The 21,722-nt window shown below is 37.5% G+C and overlaps 1 protein-coding gene across 3 annotated transcripts; it reads right to left on the reverse strand.

The window, feature by feature from the left end:
* Nucleotides 1–291: 291 nt before the first annotated feature.
* On the reverse strand, nucleotides 292–21,419 carry GTF2A2 (general transcription factor IIA subunit 2). Of its 3 annotated transcripts, XM_047736078.1 has the most exons (6): nucleotides 21,282–21,410; nucleotides 15,841–15,967; nucleotides 8,693–8,813; nucleotides 7,824–7,928; nucleotides 2,709–2,835; nucleotides 292–584 (listed from the first exon to the last, which is right to left on the reverse strand). In XM_047736078.1, exons 3-6 carry the CDS (start codon nucleotides 8,762–8,764, stop codon nucleotides 559–561), a joined length of 330 nt encoding a protein of 109 aa, XP_047592034.1. In that variant the 5' UTR covers nucleotides 8,765–8,813; nucleotides 15,841–15,967; nucleotides 21,282–21,410; the 3' UTR covers nucleotides 292–558. The 3 variants fall into 3 exon arrangements, with proteins under 3 accessions (XP_047592034.1, XP_047592032.1, XP_047592033.1); XM_047736076.1 differs by lacking the exon at nucleotides 15,841–15,967 and having other exon boundaries at nucleotides 21,282–21,419; XM_047736077.1 differs by lacking the exons at nucleotides 15,841–15,967; nucleotides 21,282–21,410 and adding an exon at nucleotides 21,009–21,153.
* Nucleotides 21,420–21,722: the final 303 nt, after the last annotated feature.

Genomic DNA, 21,722 nt, shown 5'->3' on the forward strand with positions numbered 1-21,722 from the left:
TTACATGTCATGTAGAGACTATTTCATGTTGCTAGGTTTTTTTTTTTAGTTTTGTTTTGGTTATGGAAGCTGTGTAAAGATGGTCTAACTTTTCCTAATTGAATTGTACTTTGGTTTTATATTTTTAAAAAAGACCTATCCCAATCCAGAATTTGGTTTTGCCCTGCTGATGAAACTCCCTTCAGTGAAGAGAATGCACTTCCTAATTTCCTTTGTAAGGCGGATGGTGCAAATGCTTATCTAATATCCTCATATTGCTAGCTTAATAGCTGTACCACTTATTACTCACAGTGAGTTTTAAAATGAGTTTATTCAAGAATGTTCTTAGGAAGGCAACAATGTTTGTTGTTAAAAAAAACTTCTGTTTCTTCATGCTGAAAAAGTAATGTAAGAGGCTATGGTTATAAGCTTCTTTCTGTTGGACTTCTGGTAGTATATATAGCACAGTGTAGTCATTTCCGCAATGCTAGAATAAATAAAAAAAAGTCTCTTCTATGCTTCTCTTCAAAAAGTGATGAACAACAACAGAGACGGCATAAAAAAGCCATTTTTTTCTATTCATTCTGTAGTATTGGAGCCAGTATCTAGGAAACAGGAGAGAAAGAGTAAATTCAAGGAGCAATTTAAAATTTAAATACTTTGAGAATCTCTTAAAAAAAAAAAAAAAGGAACTAATGGTGGTGTGAGGGGTGGGGAAGTAGAGAAGGTAAACCTGAGGGAAGCTGATCAAAGAACTGCCCTGAGAGCTTGAAAGTTATTTAAGGCGTAGGTAAGAGGATAATTCTTAATTCTCCATAGTTATGCTACTGAAAAACCAAATTGTATTACGTGGTTCATTATATAAGTTATACTGGTTTGGTCCCTAGGGCTATTACATGACCATCTCTTCCTATCAGGTCCTCTACTGTCCTCAAATTTTAAACCACAAAGGACCATAACATACATAATCAGAAGAAAATTGTATTTTAATTCCTGGTGAGGCACATACCAAAATTCCAGCCACTATCACTCCTCCTATGTCAGAAAGCTGACTTTTAGAAAAAATGGGCTTACTTCATAGTAGCATTCATTTATCTGGTCACTAAGGAATGGTAGTTTCTCTGTTACTTGAACTTCTACTTTTAAATGCCAAACTTTTTATATTTTACTTTTGGAAAGAAAACATTCTAAGATTCTCTTTTTTCTCTTGTCAGCATACGTGGAACACAATTGAAGCTCTTCCTGAACACTCGACAGTTTTTTCTTCAAGATCAGTTAATACCATGTGCTGGAAGTGGGGCAAACTTCTCAGAAGCTATGGCAATAGGTAAGGCTGATTTGCTACTTTTCATCTACTGAATTTTGAAAAAACAGCTAATCTTGCATCTTTAGGCAAGAGTATCTGTAATGTCCCACATGGTAGCCACTGCCTATGTGTGGCTATTAGTTAACTGATAAAATTAAATCAAAAATAAAACATTAAATTTCTTAGTTGCCCTAACACATTTCAAATGCTTAAGAGCCATATGTGGCTACTGGAAAGTACAGACAGAGAACAATGTCCGTAGGTACAAGTTTTACTGACCACTACTGGTCCTTTGACAGAGATAGAGAAGTTATAAATTAATGCCCAAATTCCAGAGTCTGGTAAAAACTTAATATGAAACAAGTATACATTATTTGACATGAGTAATGTTAACATCTTGTAATCCAGAACTATAAAATTACATCTTTTCTGTCATTACAGCAAAGTATTTGATAACTATATTAAAAAGTCATCTTTGCTTAAAGTTCTTAGAATGATTACTCCTAGCTAACCTGAAAAGTGCAAGTCCTTGAAATGTTGCTAAGTTTTGGACACTTTCTGATACCCAAAAGAGACTATTTCTTTGGGTAAAAAAGGGAGGGGGGCAAAAGTATAATTTTATGCAGCCCTGAAAAATGATGTATTGGCAAATGTGTATACATGTGGATATATATTACTGTAAAAACAGATACATAAGACTCGAAAGTAAGTGATGTTATCTACAGATGGTGTTGCAAATTATGCTTTTCTATCTTTACAGTTTTTCATTGGTTAGCTTATTTCTTTTGAAACCCAAAATACATAACAAAACCTGAGAAATTTAAGGTATTTCTACAGTTTCTTTTGCTTTTCAAAACTCCACTTCTTAGAGAGTTATAGTCTTCTGTATTTCAGAACAGCTGTCTAGACACAAATGGTTCAGATCATAAAGTAAAAATATATTTAAAATATAATTAGCAAAAAGGAAATAGCTAATCATGGAAGAGAAAGATGAATAGGTTTTGAAACATTTGACTTAAACAAGGTCGTGGATCTGCCACAGAAAATATATCTGCACAGATAGATCAGGAATGGTTATTTACAATTATACCTGATAAGGTTCTTACAGTTATTTTAAAAATATAAAATGTATAGGCATCCAGCAACATAGAAACTAGGATAAATTTCAAAAATTAAACACTCCAAATTTACAACTGACATGGGGGGAAAAATCCCTTAACCTACGGAGGCAGTCTACATGTCCTATGAAATGTTCACACTTAAAGTCATTGAGAGGACTGTCTGAGAATTGAGATCAGGAATTCAGAATCTAGCTGGGATGGAAGCCATTTTCCCCCGTAATTTCAGGCAAAGATTTTCTAAAGACTCACAAGAACAAGATTTCAAGCAGCTTTGCTTTCACAGTAATTAGGTAAACACTTACTTTTACCATCACAGGCTACAATTTTCACTTTATCCACTTTAATAAGTTCTGTCACCTCTCTGAATTCAACATCATTCAATACAAAAGTCCACACGTTATCGCAGAATCTGTATGTATTTAGAGAGCCCTTTAAAACAAAACATTTAGATATACCATGAAGTCATTTTTCCCCCAAAGCAATTTGAGAACTCAGCTATCAACTACCTAATTCTTAAAACAGCAGGGCAATTTAATGTTTACCTTAAGATCTTCACCCCATAATTAAAAAAAAAAAACACCCTTTGTAACTTTACTAAGAGTTATATACTGTAGTTAGCAGACTATTTTCAGCACTGTTAAGAGTCTGCAACTTACAACTTACCTGAAAAGTTGAAAGGAAATTTAAATTTGTACTTCTACTGCCCTCTTGTGGCAACATGACAAAAGTTCACCGCTCTCGCAGTAGAAAATTCACACACCACTTTAGATTCCATCCAAATATAATGACTGTTGACCAGAAGCCTTACCAATAACATACTCAATTAATGCATTTTGTAACATTCCGTGCATTATATTCTGTATTTTTACAGTAAAGCTACAGAAAAGAAAGTTGAAAAATACCTTTACAGTACTGTATTTATTGAGAAAATCTGTATCTAAGTGGATCCATGCAGTTCAAACCCATGTTGTTCAAGGGTCTACTGTATTTTATTGTGTTAACTCCGAACTTGTACAGAAGCAGGGACTACCCAGAAACATTCAATTTTCAACCTGTGCTTCACTCAGATGAATCACTTTATTAACCCCAGAAACTACAACATTATTGTCCTGTGCAAATGATTTTTTATTTTTTTTAAGAGCAGGAATATGTGCTTAAACATTAAAAAGAAATTTTTGAAGAATGGGGTGAAAGTGCAAGGAAAGACACCAACTGAATACAATCAAAACTTGAGACATGCATACACATGGAATCTTCACAAAGGAAATTTATTATTGGTAAGAGATTTATATGCCCCAAACCTTCAATTCAGAAAAACATTTTCTGTAGTGGTACCCATAATAGTAAAAGCTACAGTCTATCTAGTGTTCTATCAAGTGAGAAGGATCAGGGAAACTATAATGGCTATGAATGACTTAATGAAATTTTAAAAATATGAGTCATTACTATTTGTTGGACTATGCTAGGCCCTGAGCATACAAATATGATTCCTGTCATCATCAAGCTTCGGGTAGCAGGGGAGAGTATTAAAGTAAGAAAATATATAGTATAGCAGTATCATGAAAGAGTAATAAACTAGGGGCACCCAAGGGTATGGAACACATGGGGCACAGAAGGCTTCTCCCACAAATTGAAGTTTAAGTTTTGAAAAATGAGTAAAAGTCAAGGGAGAGGTGGGACAGTGGAAAGGAAAACACATATATAAAGGGAACAATAAGTTCCAGAAAACTAAATGTGTCAGGAAGTCCCAAGGGGAAGAAGATCCTGGAGAACCTTAGAAAGCTTTTGCTCTATCCTAAAAGTCTTAGGTAAATGAAGATTTTGAGCAAAGTAGTATCATCAGATTTGCATTTCTCCTGATAACAGGAAGAGCTGATTGGAGGCAGAGTGAACTGGAGGGAGCGGCACATGGGTGGCCCAGCTGCTTGAGCATCTGACTCTTGATTTCTGCTCAGGTTATGATCTCAGGGTCATGAAACTGCTCAGGTTATGATCTCAGGGTCATTAAAGCAGGGTTATGGGCTCTGCGTTCAGCACCGAGTCTGCTTATCCCTGTCCCTCTGCTCCTCTCCCACCCTCTCTAAAATAAATAAGTAAAATCTTAAAAAAAAAAAATTCCTCAACCAATTGGCTATGGTGGGGAGACAAAATTTGTTACCCCTCAAGATTCTGGCTCCAGTAACCGTGCACTCTAAATCACCATGTGCAATAACCAGCTGGTGTGTAGAGGAAAGCCTGGGCGCATAAGCCTATTGACTTTAGAGCCACAGCGTTGGAAGCATTCATTCAGAGACCATGTGGAGCCCTAGCTAAACCTAAGGAATACCAATAATTAAACTACAAAGGGTCTAAGAAAGAGAGGAGTCAGAGAATGGAAGCCAGGACTAATCAATAATATCACAAATTATGCATGAGGTTTAGCAATGGCATGGCAAGAAGAGTTTCAGTGGAGTGGTAAGATTAATGCATGGAAAACCACATAAGACATACTATTAGGTTAACAAAGAATTATTAAAAAAAAAAAAATCTCCTTAGCTATAGTCTGAGTCTTTAGAAGGCTACACAGCCAAATGCCAATTTTAATGTTCATTTCTAGCATCCCTGAACTTGTGTGTAATGTTACCGTCACATCTAATTAGGGACAGCTATGCCAATTATCTGAACAAGGCCATGTCATTGGGACTTATGCCTAGTGTGTGACCATTCACTTTCAAATATATATTGAAATTCTGTTATATAAACGTTTCACTTATTTTATTGCTATATTAAATGCTTTTGAGCCAACAAAAGCTTAATAAAATGTGAACACAAGATGATATATTTTAAGGTTTTTTTTTTTTTGTGAGAGTGAATGCACTAGAACAAGTGAGGGTTGAAGCAGAGAAAGAGGGACAAGCAGGCTCCCCGCTGAGCAGGAAGCCACAGGCAGGGCTCAATCCCAGGACACTGGGATCATGACCAGAGCTGAACACAATTAACTGACGAGTCACACTTCTCTTTAGAATTGTTTAGTGAGCTAGAATCCCTAATAAATATAAAATCTTTATTACAATATGTTTAGTTATTTAAATATCTTATTCACCGTCTTCATGAGAAAGTCATAATCAAGTATAGGAACTCAAGAATCAACACTTTAAAATAAAAAATGTTTTGAAAGGAACTTTTTAAATATTAAAAAATAATTCTGATATTGGGCTTTGGTCAAGTAACTGATTTCCACAGTAACTGATCTGGCAAACAGTATCTTGAATGCACCTTTAATAAATACATGTTTCTTTTTCAAACATTAATCTACAACTGGGCAACATTCTTACAGTTAAAATATCTTGTTTAAGTTTTGTAGCAACATGGACGGGACTGGAAGAGATTATGCTGAGTGAAATAAGTCAAGCAGAGAGAGTCAATTATCATATGGTTTCACTTATTTGTGGAGCATAACAAATAGCATGGAGGACAAGGGGAGATGGAGAGGAGAAGGGAGTTGAGGGAAATTGGAAGGGGAGGTGAACCATGAGAGACTATGGACTGTGAAAAACGATCTGAGAATTTTGAAGGGGTGGGGGGTGGGAGGTTGGGGGCACCAGGTGGTGGGTATTGTAGAGGGCACGGATTGCATGGAGCACTGGGTGTGGTGCAAAAATAATGAATACTGTTATGCTGAAAAAAATAAAAAAATTAAAAAAAAATATCTTGTTTATTGTAGAAAATGGAACAGACAGGGCATTTAGAGGGTGACTTTTCTTGACCATTAAATCTTTTAATGTTCACTATCAGAAGTTTAGTATTTTAACATTAATTATAACTCTCACCTGCCAGCATACATTCTATCAAAAGCATATGCTGACTCTTATTAAAAGAAATGTTCTCCCTAAAAATTAGAAATTATTAAAATCTTAATTCTCATACTCAAGGAGATTTCCCCCCCCTGTAACATTCTACTAAGTGATCTCAGTTTTATGAAATTCCTTTGAGGATTTAAAACAAAAAAAAAAAATTTACCACATTATCTAAGAGTATTGTTTCAATGAGCCCTCGGGTCAGTAAAATTCACTACAACAATATGAATTTCAATGTGATCTAGCCAAATGCCTTTGAAAATTAGAAACAAACAATGTGTGATCTCTTCTGCCTTTCTCACATATCCCACCAAGCAAAACAGGTTATTTGCAAACTTTCTGGACATAAAATTGATCAAGTCTGCTATAACGGGAGAGGTAGGTAATGAAAGCCTGAGGTTAGAACAGTAGGAAAAGAAAAAACAAGAATGATAAAGTCAGATCTGCTCAAACCTAATTTTTTGAAAATACACAAACTTACCAAACATTATGCATGAGAAATGCAAATGTCTAATTATGCTGAAAGGAACTGAAGAGTGATGATAATACAACTAGAAAACTATCAGGTATCAACATGGATTGATTTCAAATTAAAGCATCTTGGCAGATCTGTACACACGGTTGTATAACACAGCAACCTACTTTTGCCAAAATGTTAAAAATTCAAGAACCTATTGATAAAATTTTATAAAGATACATTTTACTCCAGATAACTTTTAAGCATGTGAAACATTTTATAACATGCATGCTTTATCCCTTCACTAAATTTGTTCTCTGCCAACCCAATATCCACAACAACGCCTGGTATGTAACAGGCACTGAAGTGTTTGCTGAATAAATTTTTAGTTCAAAACATTAAGAAAACCCCCAAATGCTATGGTTCTCTTAAAAGCAAATTAACCTCTATGTTCTTTTCATATAGTGTAACCTTTTAATTTCTACTGTATGGTATCCCTTAAAACAACATAAGCATAAATATTATATATAACTAAATATCATTGTACACTGTTACATATCTGACTCCACCAAAATCAGTATCAATGTGGTAAAATTACTGCTTTCACCATGATACTTTCAGTGGGCTTTTAGTTTGACTTTACCATCAAGTTGAGAAAGACAATTTTGTTCAGTTTGGGATTACTGTTCAAATGAGATCAAGCTATCAGAAGAGACCATGATCTACTACCAGTTCAGGTCTTCATAAGAGTCGGTGGGAGGCAACATGAACGCACTTCCATGGAATGGGTGAAGACCAGAGTTTGAAAAACGGAAGGGAGCTTTAGGGAGTACTTTGTCACTTACCTTCAATCCTGCAGGTAATGGTTCAGGTGCTTGAAATCTCAGTAACTCTTCAGGGAAGGCAGCCAAACATACATAAGCTTATTTGTGAAACAATGGAATAAAAATCTAAAAACAACTGTCTCACATGAAGTGGATAAACTTAGTATGGAGGTCATTTAAAAGTAAAGTATAATTAAACCATCGCTTCCTTTTATGATTCCTAAATATGAAGGGGTTCTTAAAAGCACTGTTGTTAACAACCACTGGTGCAAGCTTTTAGATTTAGTAAAATATCCTTACCCTGAAATTGACTCTGTTCCTGACCCTTTGCGCCAATGCTGAATTTATAGCTTTATCAAACTGAAGTAGAACTTGAAGGGCAAGTTGGGGGGTGATCTGTTGAGACTGAGAAAATGTAAAAGTCATAAATCCTTTTAGGGAAGGACATTAAAGACAAAATATGAATTATCATCTAAAATTTAACTGAGGTTAACCAGAGCCTCTTAAACCAGACTCCCTTATTCTTTAACATAATGACAATTAAGGAGTAAAAGCCTGACGATAGTTTCTTGCACTATCTTAACACAAACATAATTTGGAGATGAAAACATGCAGTGATGTTGCACTCCTGGGACAAGACTCTATAACTCTTTTACAGTGTCTGGAAAGAGGCATTTGATCGACTGAAGGAATGCAGTTTCTTTAAAAAAAAAAAAAAAAAAGCAGGCCCAGTAATCTATTTTTTTAAAAACCTAATCTCATCAAAGCTCATAAAATGTATGAAAACAAATGGAAACACTTATGTTCTTAGATGAGTTTATTTTAAAAGGTTACTTCTCCTAAAACTGAAATATAGATTCAAATTTAAATCTCAAAGACTATCAAATGATCTGAAATTATCTTAAAGCTACAGAGACTATGTTTTATAAGTAAGAGAAAACCAATAATCTCAATTTTTATGTTTAACAAAAATCCTTGAAAATTTGGGCATGTTAAACCATGTCATTTGATCTTCATTATATTTTATGGCCTGTAGTCAGGATGGGATAAATACTGACTTGCTGGGTCAAAGATTCTAAGATACTTAACCTCATCACTTTGCCTGCGAGAAGGGATCTAACAAAACTTATAGACTCATCTAAGTAAAAGTTGGGTTTTTAGTCTCCCACCTGTATGAGCTCATCAAGGCTCTCCTGGAGACTGTTTCCCAAAGTTGTATTTCTGTATAATTGATATGCCATGGCTTAGGAGGAAGAAATTGTTTTTCCTATTCAGGCTTGCATTGATGTCCTAAAAATTTAATATGAAAGTATTAAACATTATAAACCATGAATGTAATATAGTCTACTTCATACATCCTAATATATGCTATTATAACTCATAATAATTGCAAACTGCTATATAATTAACACAAAGAACATTAAAAATGATTTTTCTTTTTTTTGTTACTTTGACATGGGCATTTATACTTCTTTATACAAAGCATAGATATATTTATTAGAAGGTACATCTTTACCATTTCTATTAAAAGTCTGCCTTTTGACCTAATCTAGAATCAATTTACTGTGTACTACTATTCTTTCTCCTTACTGTCAGTCAGTGATCCAGACAATGTTTGGCTCACATGTGAATGCCCTCCACTTCATTTTCTTTATTCCTTAATTAACATCTGGTATTTATAGAGTGCCTACCAAGAAGACAGCACTGTGCTAGGTAGGAGGGAGATGCATAGAATATGCTCCTGGACTTTAAAAACCTTATACTCTACAGAGAGTAACAGATATACAAAACAGCAATTAACTCAGTAGAGAATAAGCACCATGATAGATGTACACAGTGTATGTGGACTGAGTGAACTTGTTAACAAAAGCTTCCTGATTATTTTTTTTTTTTTTTAAAGATTTTATTCATCTATTTGACAGAGAGAGATCACAAGCAGGCAGAGAGGCAGGCAGAGAGAGAGGAGGAAGCAGGCTCCCCGCCAAGCAGAGAGCCCGATGCGGGGCTCGATCCCAGGACCCTGAGATCATGACCCGAGCCGAAGGCAGCGGCTTAACCCACTGAGCCACCCAGGCGCCCCAAGCTTCCTGATTATTTAAGCTAGACTTCAGCCAAGCAAAAGCAGGAGATCATCGTAGGCTGAAAGGTATGAAAATAGTACAGTTTGTAGAGAGAACTGTAAGTTGTCCCACAGTATTAAGGTCTAAGTATGAAGAAGATGGCATGAATGTATTTGTTCCAACAGGAGGGATGCCAGGGTGAATGTACTGGAAGATGAGGGCTTGAATAGGGGGACAGTAGTAGAGGTTCAACAAATACTAAGCTACAAGTCATACACAAGATCCCTGACCTCGTGGCACTTTCAGCTTAGAGATGGACAGGAGACATATACAGGGAGTTATCAGGCAAAACTCAGCAAAAATAATGACTGGTTATCAGTCTTCACATTATATACCTGTGAACACTTGATATGAGATCATTTCTGCTTTCTTGAAACCTTTTCTTTGGCTTTTGGGGCCCCACACTTCATTCTCTCCTCCTAACTCACTGGATACTACTGTATTTGTTTTCTTTGGCCCATCCCTCTGCAGGTATGTGACTTCTACTTGAGTGCCCTAAGGCTTCTTAGGTCTTCTCTAGATGCTTTAACTCCCTTAGTATTAGGCTATCTGCTGATGACTCCCAAATGTCTATCTCCAGTCCTTCTCCCTTTGTTGCCCTATATAAAGCTGCCTCCTTGCCAATGAATGGAAATACCAATTAGGTAGCTCAAATGAAATGTATAAAAAACTGAATTCCTGGTACTGTCCCTCCAAACCCTTTCTACCCTCACCTCGCCCACCTTAGTAAACAGTAAATCTAGTCCCCCGCCGCAATTTTACATTCGACATCAGCTTCTCTCTCACTCTCCATCTAATCTGTCAATCTTTTCAGCTCTTCTAAGTATAGCCAGAAACTGACAACTTTTACCATCTCCAGTACTACACCATCAAGTCCCCATCATCTACCAGCAAGATTACTATGATAGCCCCATAAGAGGTCTCCAGGTTTCTACCATGGCCAGTAAAACCCCTGCCCCTAGAGCTGCCACACTGAGCCTTTTGAAACATAAAACAAATTACCCCAATCCCCCTTTATTCAAAACCTCCAATAGCAGCATCCTATTTCAGAGTAAAAAACATGATTGTGGTCCTCCATCACCTCAATGAACTAACCTTCTGCCACTTATTCCTTCATTCCCTCTGCTGCAATCATACTGGTCCCTTGCTGGTTTTCAATATGGCAAGAGTCTTGCACTAGGGTCTTTGCACTGTCTGTCCTTTTTGGTTCAAATGTTCTCACCAGATCCCTTCATGGTTCACTCCCTGATTTAATTCAGACCTCTGCTCAAATGTCACTTCATCAGAAAAAAACTTCTGTGGCCAACCTATAAAAAGGAACTACCTCTCTTACCCCTTATTGTACTTTATTTTCATTCATACTACTTTAGTTTCATCCATACCATTCACTGAAGCTGACATATATATGCTTATTGTTTCCATCCACTAAAAGAGATGTTCCATAAGGATGGGGACTTTGTTCAGTTATATATTTCCATCTAGAACAATGCCTAGTAGAGAGTATGTATTCAATAAGTATTTGTTAGTCATTTGGTGCTATGTCTAAATGCTATTATTAAATATTATAAATTTGTCTAAGTATAATACAAAGTTTTCTACTTTATTGAAGAAAATAAAGCAATGAAAACTTCCAGACTCTTAAAATGGCATCAAACCATCTACTAGTATCTGTAACCACATACTCTGCCTGCCTGCCAGTCACTATAGCAAAACTATCCATGCTGTTATGCAAATACAATCTATCTCTGCATCATTCTATCTCTGCATCAAGCCTCTCTAGTACACTCAAGAATATCATCCCAACAATATAATTAGTCCTCCTCTCCCTTATCGTCAAATTTCCCATCTTTATGGATTATTGCCATCAGCAAACAGGTGGCTACTTCTCCCATCTTCCTAAATAAATAAAGTCTCAACTCCCTTTCCTCACTAGCTACACTATATTTCTCTGTGCAGCCGTGCTCCTAAGAGTTATCTGTACTCAGTGCCTTCTCATTCCTTTTCTCTCATTTTTTCTTCCACTCACTCATCATAGACTCACTCCTTATAGGCTTTTGCCTCCAACATTCAAAATAAACAGATGGTGAAGGTCACCAATGGCACTAGTAAAGCTAACCCAAAATTCTCAGTCCTCTCCAGACTTAATCATTTGACACAGCTAATTACTCCCTCCTCTTTGATAAAGGATCTTGGCTTAGCTTCTGGGACACGATGCTTTCTGGGTTGTTATCTTAGGCTCACGGATTTATCCTTTTCCTATACCTTGCCCTTGAACTCCTGGGTCCAACTGCCTACTCAACATCTTTACTTTTTGTCTTTCCTATTTCAGGTGAGGTAACTCCATACTTCTATGGGCTTATGCAAAAACCTTTGAAATTCTCTCCTACTCCCCTCATCTCACCTTTACATCCAATCCCTAGAAAATCCTGTAAACTCTATCTTCAAAATGCGTTCAAAATCCATCCATTTCTCACCATTTCCATTGTTATCACCCTGGTCTGTGCTATAGTCATCTGCAACTGGATTACTGAAACAGCTTCCTACTAGGTTGCCCTGCTTCCCCGCTGTCCCTACACTTTAATCCCAACCTAGCAGCCCATATCTCTTTTCAGCTCCAAACCTCCCATGGCTTCCATTTTACTCAATCCTTACAAAAATCTGGCCACCGGGGCGCCTGGGTGGCTCAGTGGTTAAAGCCTCTGCCTTTGGCTCAGGTCATGATCCCAGGACCCTGGGATCGAGCTTCACATCAGGCTCTCTGCTCAGCAAAGAGCCTGTCTCCTCCTCTCTCTCTCTGCCTGCCTCTCTGCCTACTTGTGATCTGTCAAATAAATAAAAATCTTAAAAAAAAAAAGATCTGGCTACCTAGGATCTCTCCCTTGCTCTCACCCTTCTACAGACACAGTGTCTTCCATGTTATTCTTAGAACATGACAGACATGTACCTCCTATGTAAGCCTTTGCAAAGGCGGCTCTTTCTACCTGGATACTCTTCCTCTAGGTATCCACTTGGTTCTTTTAATTCCTTCAAGTATAATATGTACTTAATGAGGCTTACACTGATGGCCGTACTTAAAATACCAACTTCCACCTCTACTCTGGAACTTCCCAATCCCCCTTTTCCTTTTTTGATGGCACCATCACCTAACACATTATGTAATTACTTTCTACATCCTCCAACAGGGACTTTTGTCTGTTTTGTTCACTTAAGTAAAGCAAGTACCTGTAACTGACTCATAACAGAAGCCAAATAAATATCTGCTCAGTAAATTAATGAGGGCAAAAAACTGAGTATGTGGGTGGGTGGGGTGGAGTTAAAAAACAAAAGGAGAGGCCCCAATGGAGATATGCACTGACAAAGTAGGAGTACCAAATCTTGTGTCATACTCTTTTGGCAACAGTCTAAGCGTTATTTAGACAACAGCTGTAAGTTAGCAATGAACTATCAGAAATTAAAACAATCCCATTTACAATTGTATCAAAATGAAAATACCTAAAAATAAATTTAAGCAAGGTGAAAGCCCTGTACACCAAAAATCATAAAATACTGAAGAAAGAAATTGAAGACAACAAAATAAATGGAAAGATATTCCATGCTCATGAGTTGGAAGAATACTGTTAAAATGCCCATATTACCCAAAGCAATCTACATGTTCAATGCAATCCATATCAAAATTCCACTCTCATTTTCCACAGAACTACAACAAACAATCCTAAAATTTATATGGAACAACACAAACCGACATAGCCAAAGCAATTCCGACAAAGAACAAAGCTGGAGGCAACATGCTTCCTGATTTCAATCTACACTACAAAGTTAAAGTAATTAAAACATTATGGTCTTGGCATAAAAACAGACAAATGAATGGAACAGAATACAGAGCCCAGAAATAAACCCATATTTTTACAGTCCATTAAATTATCACAAAAGAGGCAAGAATATACAATGGGCAAAAGAGTAAATCTTCAATAAATGGTGCTGGACCATTTTCTTACACCATACACAAAATAAACAGAAAATGGATTAAAGACCTAAATGGGAGGCCTAAAATCATAAAACTCCTGGAAGAAAAACATAGGCAGTAATCTTTTGGATATTACCCTTACCAGCTTATTTATGCATAGGTCTCCTCAGGCATAGGGAATAAAAGCAAAAACTAAACTACTGGACTACACCAAAATAAAGAGCTTTTACACAACAGAGGAAACCATCAATAAAACCAAAGGCAACCTTGTGAGGCGGACAGGATTTCTGCAAAGGATATATCTGATAAGGGGTTAATATCCAAAAATATATGAAGAACTTCTATAACTCAACACCAAATCATCAAGTAATCTGGTTAAAAATTAGGCAGACCTGAATAGACCTCTTTCCAAAGAAGACATACAAGTAAGTGGCCAATAGACACATGAAAAGATACTCAACATCACTAATCGTCAGGGAAAGGCAAATCAAAACCATGAGATCTCACTTCACATCTATGAGAATGGCTAGTATCAAAAACACAAGAAATGTCAAGTGTTGGAGAGGATGTGGAGAAAAGGGAACCCTCTTGCATTGTTGGCAGGAATGTAAACTGGGGCAGCCACTGTGGAAAACGATATGGAGGGGGTCTCAAAAAAAAAAAAAAAAAGAAAAAGAAAAAAAAAAGAAATACCATATAATCCAGTAATTTCAGTAGTAGGTATTAACCCCCAAAGTTGAAAACACTGATTTGAAAAAATATATGCACCCCTATGTTTGTTGCTGCATTATTTACAATAGCCAAGATATGGAAGCAACCCAGGTGTCCATCTGGAGAAAAACAGATAAGGAAAATGTGGTATATATACACACAATGGACTAGTACTCAGCCATAAAAAAGGATGGCATCATGCCATTTAAGACCACATGGATGGAGGTAGAGTGTCTTATAATAAGAGAAATAAGTCAGACTGAGAAAGATAAATACCATATGATTCTACTCACAAGTGGAAACAAAAGATTTTAAAAAACACCCCCCCACACACACAACCTAACAAATGGATAAACAAATACAAACTCAGATGGGTAAGCAGAGACTGATGGTTGACAGAGGGAAGAGGGGTGAGGAGTTGGATAAAATGGGTGAAGGGGAGAGGGAGATACAGGCTTCTAGTTATGGAATGAGTAAGTCATGAGAATAAAAGGTACAGTATAAGGAATACAGTCAATGATATTGAAAAGCAATGTAAAAGGATAGATGGTAGCTACCCTTGTGAACATAAGGTGTATCAACTTGCCTAATCACTAGCTGTACATCTGAAACTAATGTAACATTGTGTGTGTCAATCATACTCAAAACTCCCTATAGAACTGTGATATATATAAACAAATATTACTCAGCCGTAAAAAGGAATATCTTGTCATTTGTGACAACACTGATGAACCAGGAGGGTATTATGGGAAGTGAAATCAGACAGAGAAAGACAAATCCCGTATGATTTCACCTACAGGAGCATTCTAAAAAAACAAAACAAAACAAAACAAAACAGACTCTTTAATACAGAGAACTAGTGGTTGCCAGAAGGGAGGCCAGTGGCAGGAATGGGCAAAATAGATAAAGGGGAGTAAATGGTATAAACTCCCAGTTATAAAATAAGTCAGAGATGAAAAGTACAGCATAGAGAATATAGTCAACAATACTGTATTAACATCGGTATGGTGACAGTGACTACATTTATCGTGGCGACTGAGTAATGTATAAAACTGTCAAACTGATATGCTGTATGCCTGAAACTAACACTGTATGTTACTTACACTTAAAAAGAATGGACTATTATAGACACAAGTTGTTATATGTAAGCCTATGGTGATCACAGAGCAGAAACCTATAGTAAAAACACAAAACATAAAGGATACGACTAAAGTCATCAAACCACAAAGGAAGAGAACAAGAAGAAAGGAAGAAAAGAAGTACAAAAACAGCCAGCAAACGATTAACAAATGACTATAAGTACATACCAATCAATAGTATTTTAGCTGTAAATGCACTACATTCTCCAATCAAAAGACAGAGAATGGCTGAATGGATTAAAAAAAAACCAAGGCTCATCTATATGCTGCCTACAAGAGATTCACTTTACATGTAAGAACATATACAGATGGAAAGTGAAGAGATGGAAAAAGATATTCCATGCAAATGGAAACCAAAAGAAAACTAATGCAACTATACTTACATCAGAAAAAACAGACTTAAACATAAAGGCTGTGATAAGACAAGATGTGTGTCACATAATGATGAAGGGGTCCATCCAACACAGAACCGAATATTTGGAAATACTGGTGCACTCAGCATAGGAACACCTAGACATATAAAAAAAAGTATTAACTGACCTAAAGGGATAAAGAGCAATACAATAATAGTAGATTTCAATATTCCATTTACATCAGTGCATAGATCATCCAGACAGAGAATTAGTAAGGAGACATCAGTCTTAGAACAGGTCAGATCAGATGAATTAACATGTATATACACAGAACCTTCCATCCAAAAGCAATAGAATACAAATTCTTCTCAAGTGCACACACAACACTCTCCAGGATAGATCAAAGGTTAGGCCACAAAACAAGCCAATGAATTTAGGTGGACTGAAATCATATCAAACATCTTATACGACCACAATGGCACAAAACTAGAAATTACACAAAGAAACCTAGAAAATTTGGGCGCCTGGGTGGCTCAGTGGGTTAAGCCGCTGCCTTCGGCTCAGGTCATGATCTCAGGGTCCTGGGATAGAGTCCCACATCGGGCTCTCTGCTCAGCAAGAAGCCTGCTTCCCTCTCTCTCTCTCTCTGCCTGCCTCTCTGTCTACTTGTGATCTCTCTCTGTCAAATAAATAAATAAAATCTTTAAAAAAAAAAAGAAAGAAAGAAACCTAGAAAATTCATAATATGTGAAGATTATGCAACATGTTACTATATTTAATAATGGGTCAAAGGAGAAATCAAAGAGAAATAAAAAATGCCTTGAGACATAAGAAAAAATTGTTGGCTACATCAAAAGCAGCTGTAAGAGGGAAATTCATATTGATAAATGTCTACCTTGAGAAATAAGAAAAGTCTCACGAACAACCTAATTTTACACCTCAAGGAACTAAAAACACACAGAAAATAAATGAAGCCCAAAATAAGCAGAAGGAAGAAAAAAAAGAGGTGAAATAGAGATTTAAAAGAACTAGCAATTCCAAATGATAAAAAGAGCTGGCTCTTTGGAAAGATAAAACTGACAAGGCTCTAGTAAAATTCACCTGGAAAAAAGTCAAATAAATAAAATCAGAAATGGAAAACATGTTACAACTGACATCACAGAAATAGGATCTTAAAAGACTGCTATGAACAATTATATGCTAATAAACTGGACAACCTACAAGAAATTAATTCCTGAAAGCACAGAACTGAACAATGATGAAATAGAGAATCTGAATATACCAATTACCAGTAAACAAATTAACCAGTAAACAAAAACTTTCAACAAATGCAAGTCCAGGATCAGATGGCTTCACTGATAAATTCTACCTAACATTCAAAGAAGAATTAGCACCAGTACTTCTCAAACTCTTTCAAAAAATAGAAGAGGAGGGTCATGGGATTGAGCCCTACACTGGGCTCCCCACTCAGTGGAGAGTCTACTTGAATGAAGATTCTTTCCCTCTGCACCTCCCCCAACTTGGGCGCTTAGTCACGTGCTCTCTCCCTCTCTCAAATAAATACATAAATCATTAAAAAAGAATAGAAAAGGAAAACTCTTCCAAACGCATTTGAAGAGTGCAGTATTACCCTGAAACCAAAACCAGACAAGGATGCCACAAGAAAAAAAAAATTGCAGGCCAACATCCTTGATGAATATACATGCAAAAATCCTCAATATTAGCAAACTGAATTCAACAATACATTAAAAGGATCATACACCATGATCAAGGGGGATTTATTTGAGGGTAGAGAAATGGTTCAACGGCATCAAATCTGCCAATGTGATAAACCATATTAACAAAATAAAGGATAAAAATCCTACGACCATCTCGATACATGCAGAAAAAGCATCTGACAAAATTCAACATCCATTTATGGTAACTCTCAATGCAGTGGATTTAGAGGGAACATACCTCAACATAATAAAGGCCACACAGGACAAGCCCATAGCTAACATCACAGTCAGTAGCGATAAGCTAAAAGCCTTGCCTCTGAGATCACGAGACAAGATTCCTGCCCAATTATTATATTTGACAAAGTACTGGAAGTCCTTCCAGAGCAATTAGGCAAGCAATTGGAATAAAAGCCATCCAAACTGGAAAGGAAAAGGTAAAATAACAAAACTACCAGAGAAATAAAACAATCACATTTGCAACTGCATCAAAAGGAACAAAATACCTAGATATAAATCTAACCAGGAGAGAAAATATGTGTATGTTGAAAACTACAAAACATTTATAAGAGAAATTGAAGATAACAAAATAAATGGAAAGACATTCCATGCTCATGGGTTAGAAGAATTAATATTAATAATATATTCTTATTACCCAAAGCAATTTACAGATTCAATGCAATCCCTATCAAAATCCCAACGGTTTTTTCCAAAGAGACAGAACAATCCTAAAATTTGTATGGAACCACCAAACCCTCAATAGCCAAAGTGATCTTGAGAAAGAACAAAGCTGGAGGAATAATTCTCCCTGATCCCACAATATCAGAAAGCTATAATAATCAAAACAGTATAGTACTTGCACAAAACAGACACACACATCAACAGAACCTAATAGCCCATAATGAACCCATGCGTAGATGCTCAATGAATGAAGAAGTCAAGACCATCTATTGGGTGAAAGAACAGTATCTTCAATAAATCTTCTTCATGCAGAAGAATGAAACCAGACCACTAACTTATACACTATACACAATAATCAACTCAAAACGGATTAAAATAAAACCTGAAACTATAAAACTCCTAGGAGAAAACACAGTTACAGTAAGTTCCCCGACACTGGTGCTATGATTTTTTAAATTTGACACCAGAAGCAAAATTAAAAAAAAAACAAAAATAACAAACGTAGGACTACCTCATACTAAAAAGCTTCTGCACAGCAAAGGAAACCAACAAAACAAAAAGGCAACCTACTGAATGAAAAAAAAAATTGCAATTCATATAAGAAATTAATATCCGAAATATATAATTCATACAACTCAAGAGCAAAAGAACAAGTAACTCAATTTAAAAATTGGCAGAAGAGGGGCGCCTGGGTGGCTCAGTGGGTTAAGCCGCTGCCTTCGGCTCAGGTCATGATCTCGGAGTCCTGGGATCGAGTCCCGCATCGGGCTCTCTGCTCAGCAGGGAGCCTGCTTCCTCCTGTCTCTCTGCCTGCCTCTCTGCCTGCTTGTGATCTCTCTCTGTCAAATAAATAAATAAAATCTTAAAAAAAAAAAATTGGCAGAAGATATTAATAGACATTTTTCCAAAGAAGACATACAGGTGGCCAACAGACACATGAAAAGATGCTCCACATCACTAATCATCAGGGAAATGCAAATCAAAACCATAATGAGGTATGACCTCATATCTGTCAGAATGGCTATTATCAAAAACACAAGAAATAACAAGCGTTGGTGAGGATATGGAGAAAAGGGAACCCCTGTGCACTACTGGTGGGAATGTAAATTGGTAAAGTCACTATGGAAAACAGTGTGGATGTTCTTCAGAAAATTAAAAACATGACCACCATATGATACAGCAATTCCACTACTGAGTATTTAGCCCCCCGAAATGAAAACATTAACTCAAAAAGAAATATATATGTTCACTGCAACATTATAATAGCCAAGCTATAGGAGCAACCTAAGTGTCCATCAATGGGTAAAGAAATTGTGGGGAATATATCACAATGGAATATTATTCCGCCATAAAAAGAATGAAATCTTGCCATTTATAGCAGGAATTGATGTAATGGGCATTATCATTAAATGAAGTTAAGTGAGAAAGAGAAAGGCAAATGGGTATGATACTGGATACATGTGGAATAGAAAACCAGAAAGGGAAAAAAAAAGTGTGTAGATTCAGAGAACAGATTGGTAGTTGTAAGGCTGGGGACACAATATAGTAGAGGAAGCCGATGTAAAACAGACATAGAAGGTTTGAATCATTCAAAATACTGACTTTTATATATATGCTCCATACACAATATAAGAGTTAAATATTAAAGAGAGAGGACAAGTGAAACTGGAATTTTGAACACAAGTCATACAGCCAAATAAAGAGGTTCAAAGTAATAATAAATAAACATAATAGTACATTAAAAAAAAAGGCAACATACTGAATGGGAGAAACTATCTGCAAATCATGTATGTAATAAGAAGCTAATATCCAAAATATATAAAGAATTCATACAACTCAACAGCAAACTCGCCGATTAAAAAACGGACAGAAAAGATCCAACAGACATTTTCCCAAAGAACACATACAGGTCAACAACAGACATATGAAAAGATGTTTAAGACCACGAATCCTAGGGGCGCCTGGATGGCTCCGTGAATTGAGCCTCTGTCTTCGGCTCGGGTCATGATCTCAGGGTCCTGGGATCGAGCCCCACATCGGGCTCTCTGCTCAGCGGGGAGCCTGCTTCCCTCCCTCTCTCTATCTGCCTCTCTGCCTACTTGTGATCTCTGTCAAATAAACAAAATCTTAAAAAAAAAAAAGACCACGAATCCTCACGAAAATGCAAATTAAAACCACAATGAGATATCACCTCACACCTGTTACAATGGCTACTATTAACAAGACAGGAAATAAGCACTGGCGAGAAGGTAAAGAAAATGAGACCCTTGTGCACTGTTGGCGGGAATGCAAACTGCTGCAAACACTGTGGAAAACAGTATGGAGGTTCCTCAAAAATTAAAAATAGAACTACCAAATGATCCAGCAATTCCGTTTCTCCTATTTATTAGACGGAAACGAAAACACGAACCTGAAACTAATGTGTCAATTATACCTCAATAAATACTAATTTAAAAAGGGAGCTCTAAGTTCTTTATACATTTGTTAAAGTTACTTGCTTTAATGACCTTAGATTCTTAAAAATTTCTTATGCAATACTCAAATCTGTTAGATCTGGTATCCGCCACATCAATTTCGTGCTCCTTCATTCTGCAGTTGAGAAAATTACAAGGGCTCCACGTTCGGAATTAACTCTGTAGTCCTAGTCCTGTTTAAATTCATTACCCTGAGGGAGCTGGCTTGAAGTTTAAGGCAGATTTCAAATAAGCGAAGCAGCATAGGAATGAGACACTCACGGAATGCGCTCTCCTGATATTTGACAAAAACAACACAACACAACCCTAGATGCGTAAAGACATTCACCTGGCTAAAAATCCCGCTTTGGGCTGAGGACCTTCCCCAGGACCGCTCGGCTGGCGCCCCGACGACCACAAACCTCCCGGCAGAGGACGCCACCGCCTCCCGCCGCCTCCCGCACTTTTCATTCGCGGGTACCGGCCGCGGGGGCCACCCGGCAGCAAAGTCGGTAAAGGGCCCACCTTGGGCCCCTGCCCTCCACGCAGCCCTCCAAGACCCAACCAACCGCAGCCCCACCTCTCGGGACCGCAGGGAGCGCGGGCCCGGCTCACCAAGTACCTGCGGGGAAGGCGCTTCCCGCCGCGGAGCGGACTGAAGCGGAGCAGCCAGCAGTCCAGCAGGAAGCACCCACTTCCCGACCACCTCTTCGGCCGCCGCGGGAGCCGCAGAGCTGTGCCGTCGACCCGGAAGTGCTCGCCGAACCTGGAAGTGACAGCATGCGAGTGGGCCGGGAGGCCCCGCCCAGCCCCGCTCCGACGCGCCACTCCAGACTTGCCTGGGGAGGGCGGGGTGTGGAGGGAGGAGGGGCGTGGGGCCGGCGGCTTTCAAGCCCCAGACAGGTGAACTTGCTTCCTTTCCGAGTAATTCACCAGGTTTGCTAAATCATGCATAAGGGAATTCTAACTTTGAGAGATTAATCTTATCCACTGTTAGATACACAATTAGGAATGTTAGGGCAGTCACACTTTATGCCTTAAGTATGTTCTAGGTAATACTGTT

This window comes from Lutra lutra, chromosome 7 (assembly GCF_902655055.1).
Source record: "Lutra lutra chromosome 7, mLutLut1.2, whole genome shotgun sequence".
NCBI lineage: Eukaryota > Metazoa > Chordata > Mammalia > Carnivora > Mustelidae > Lutra > Lutra lutra.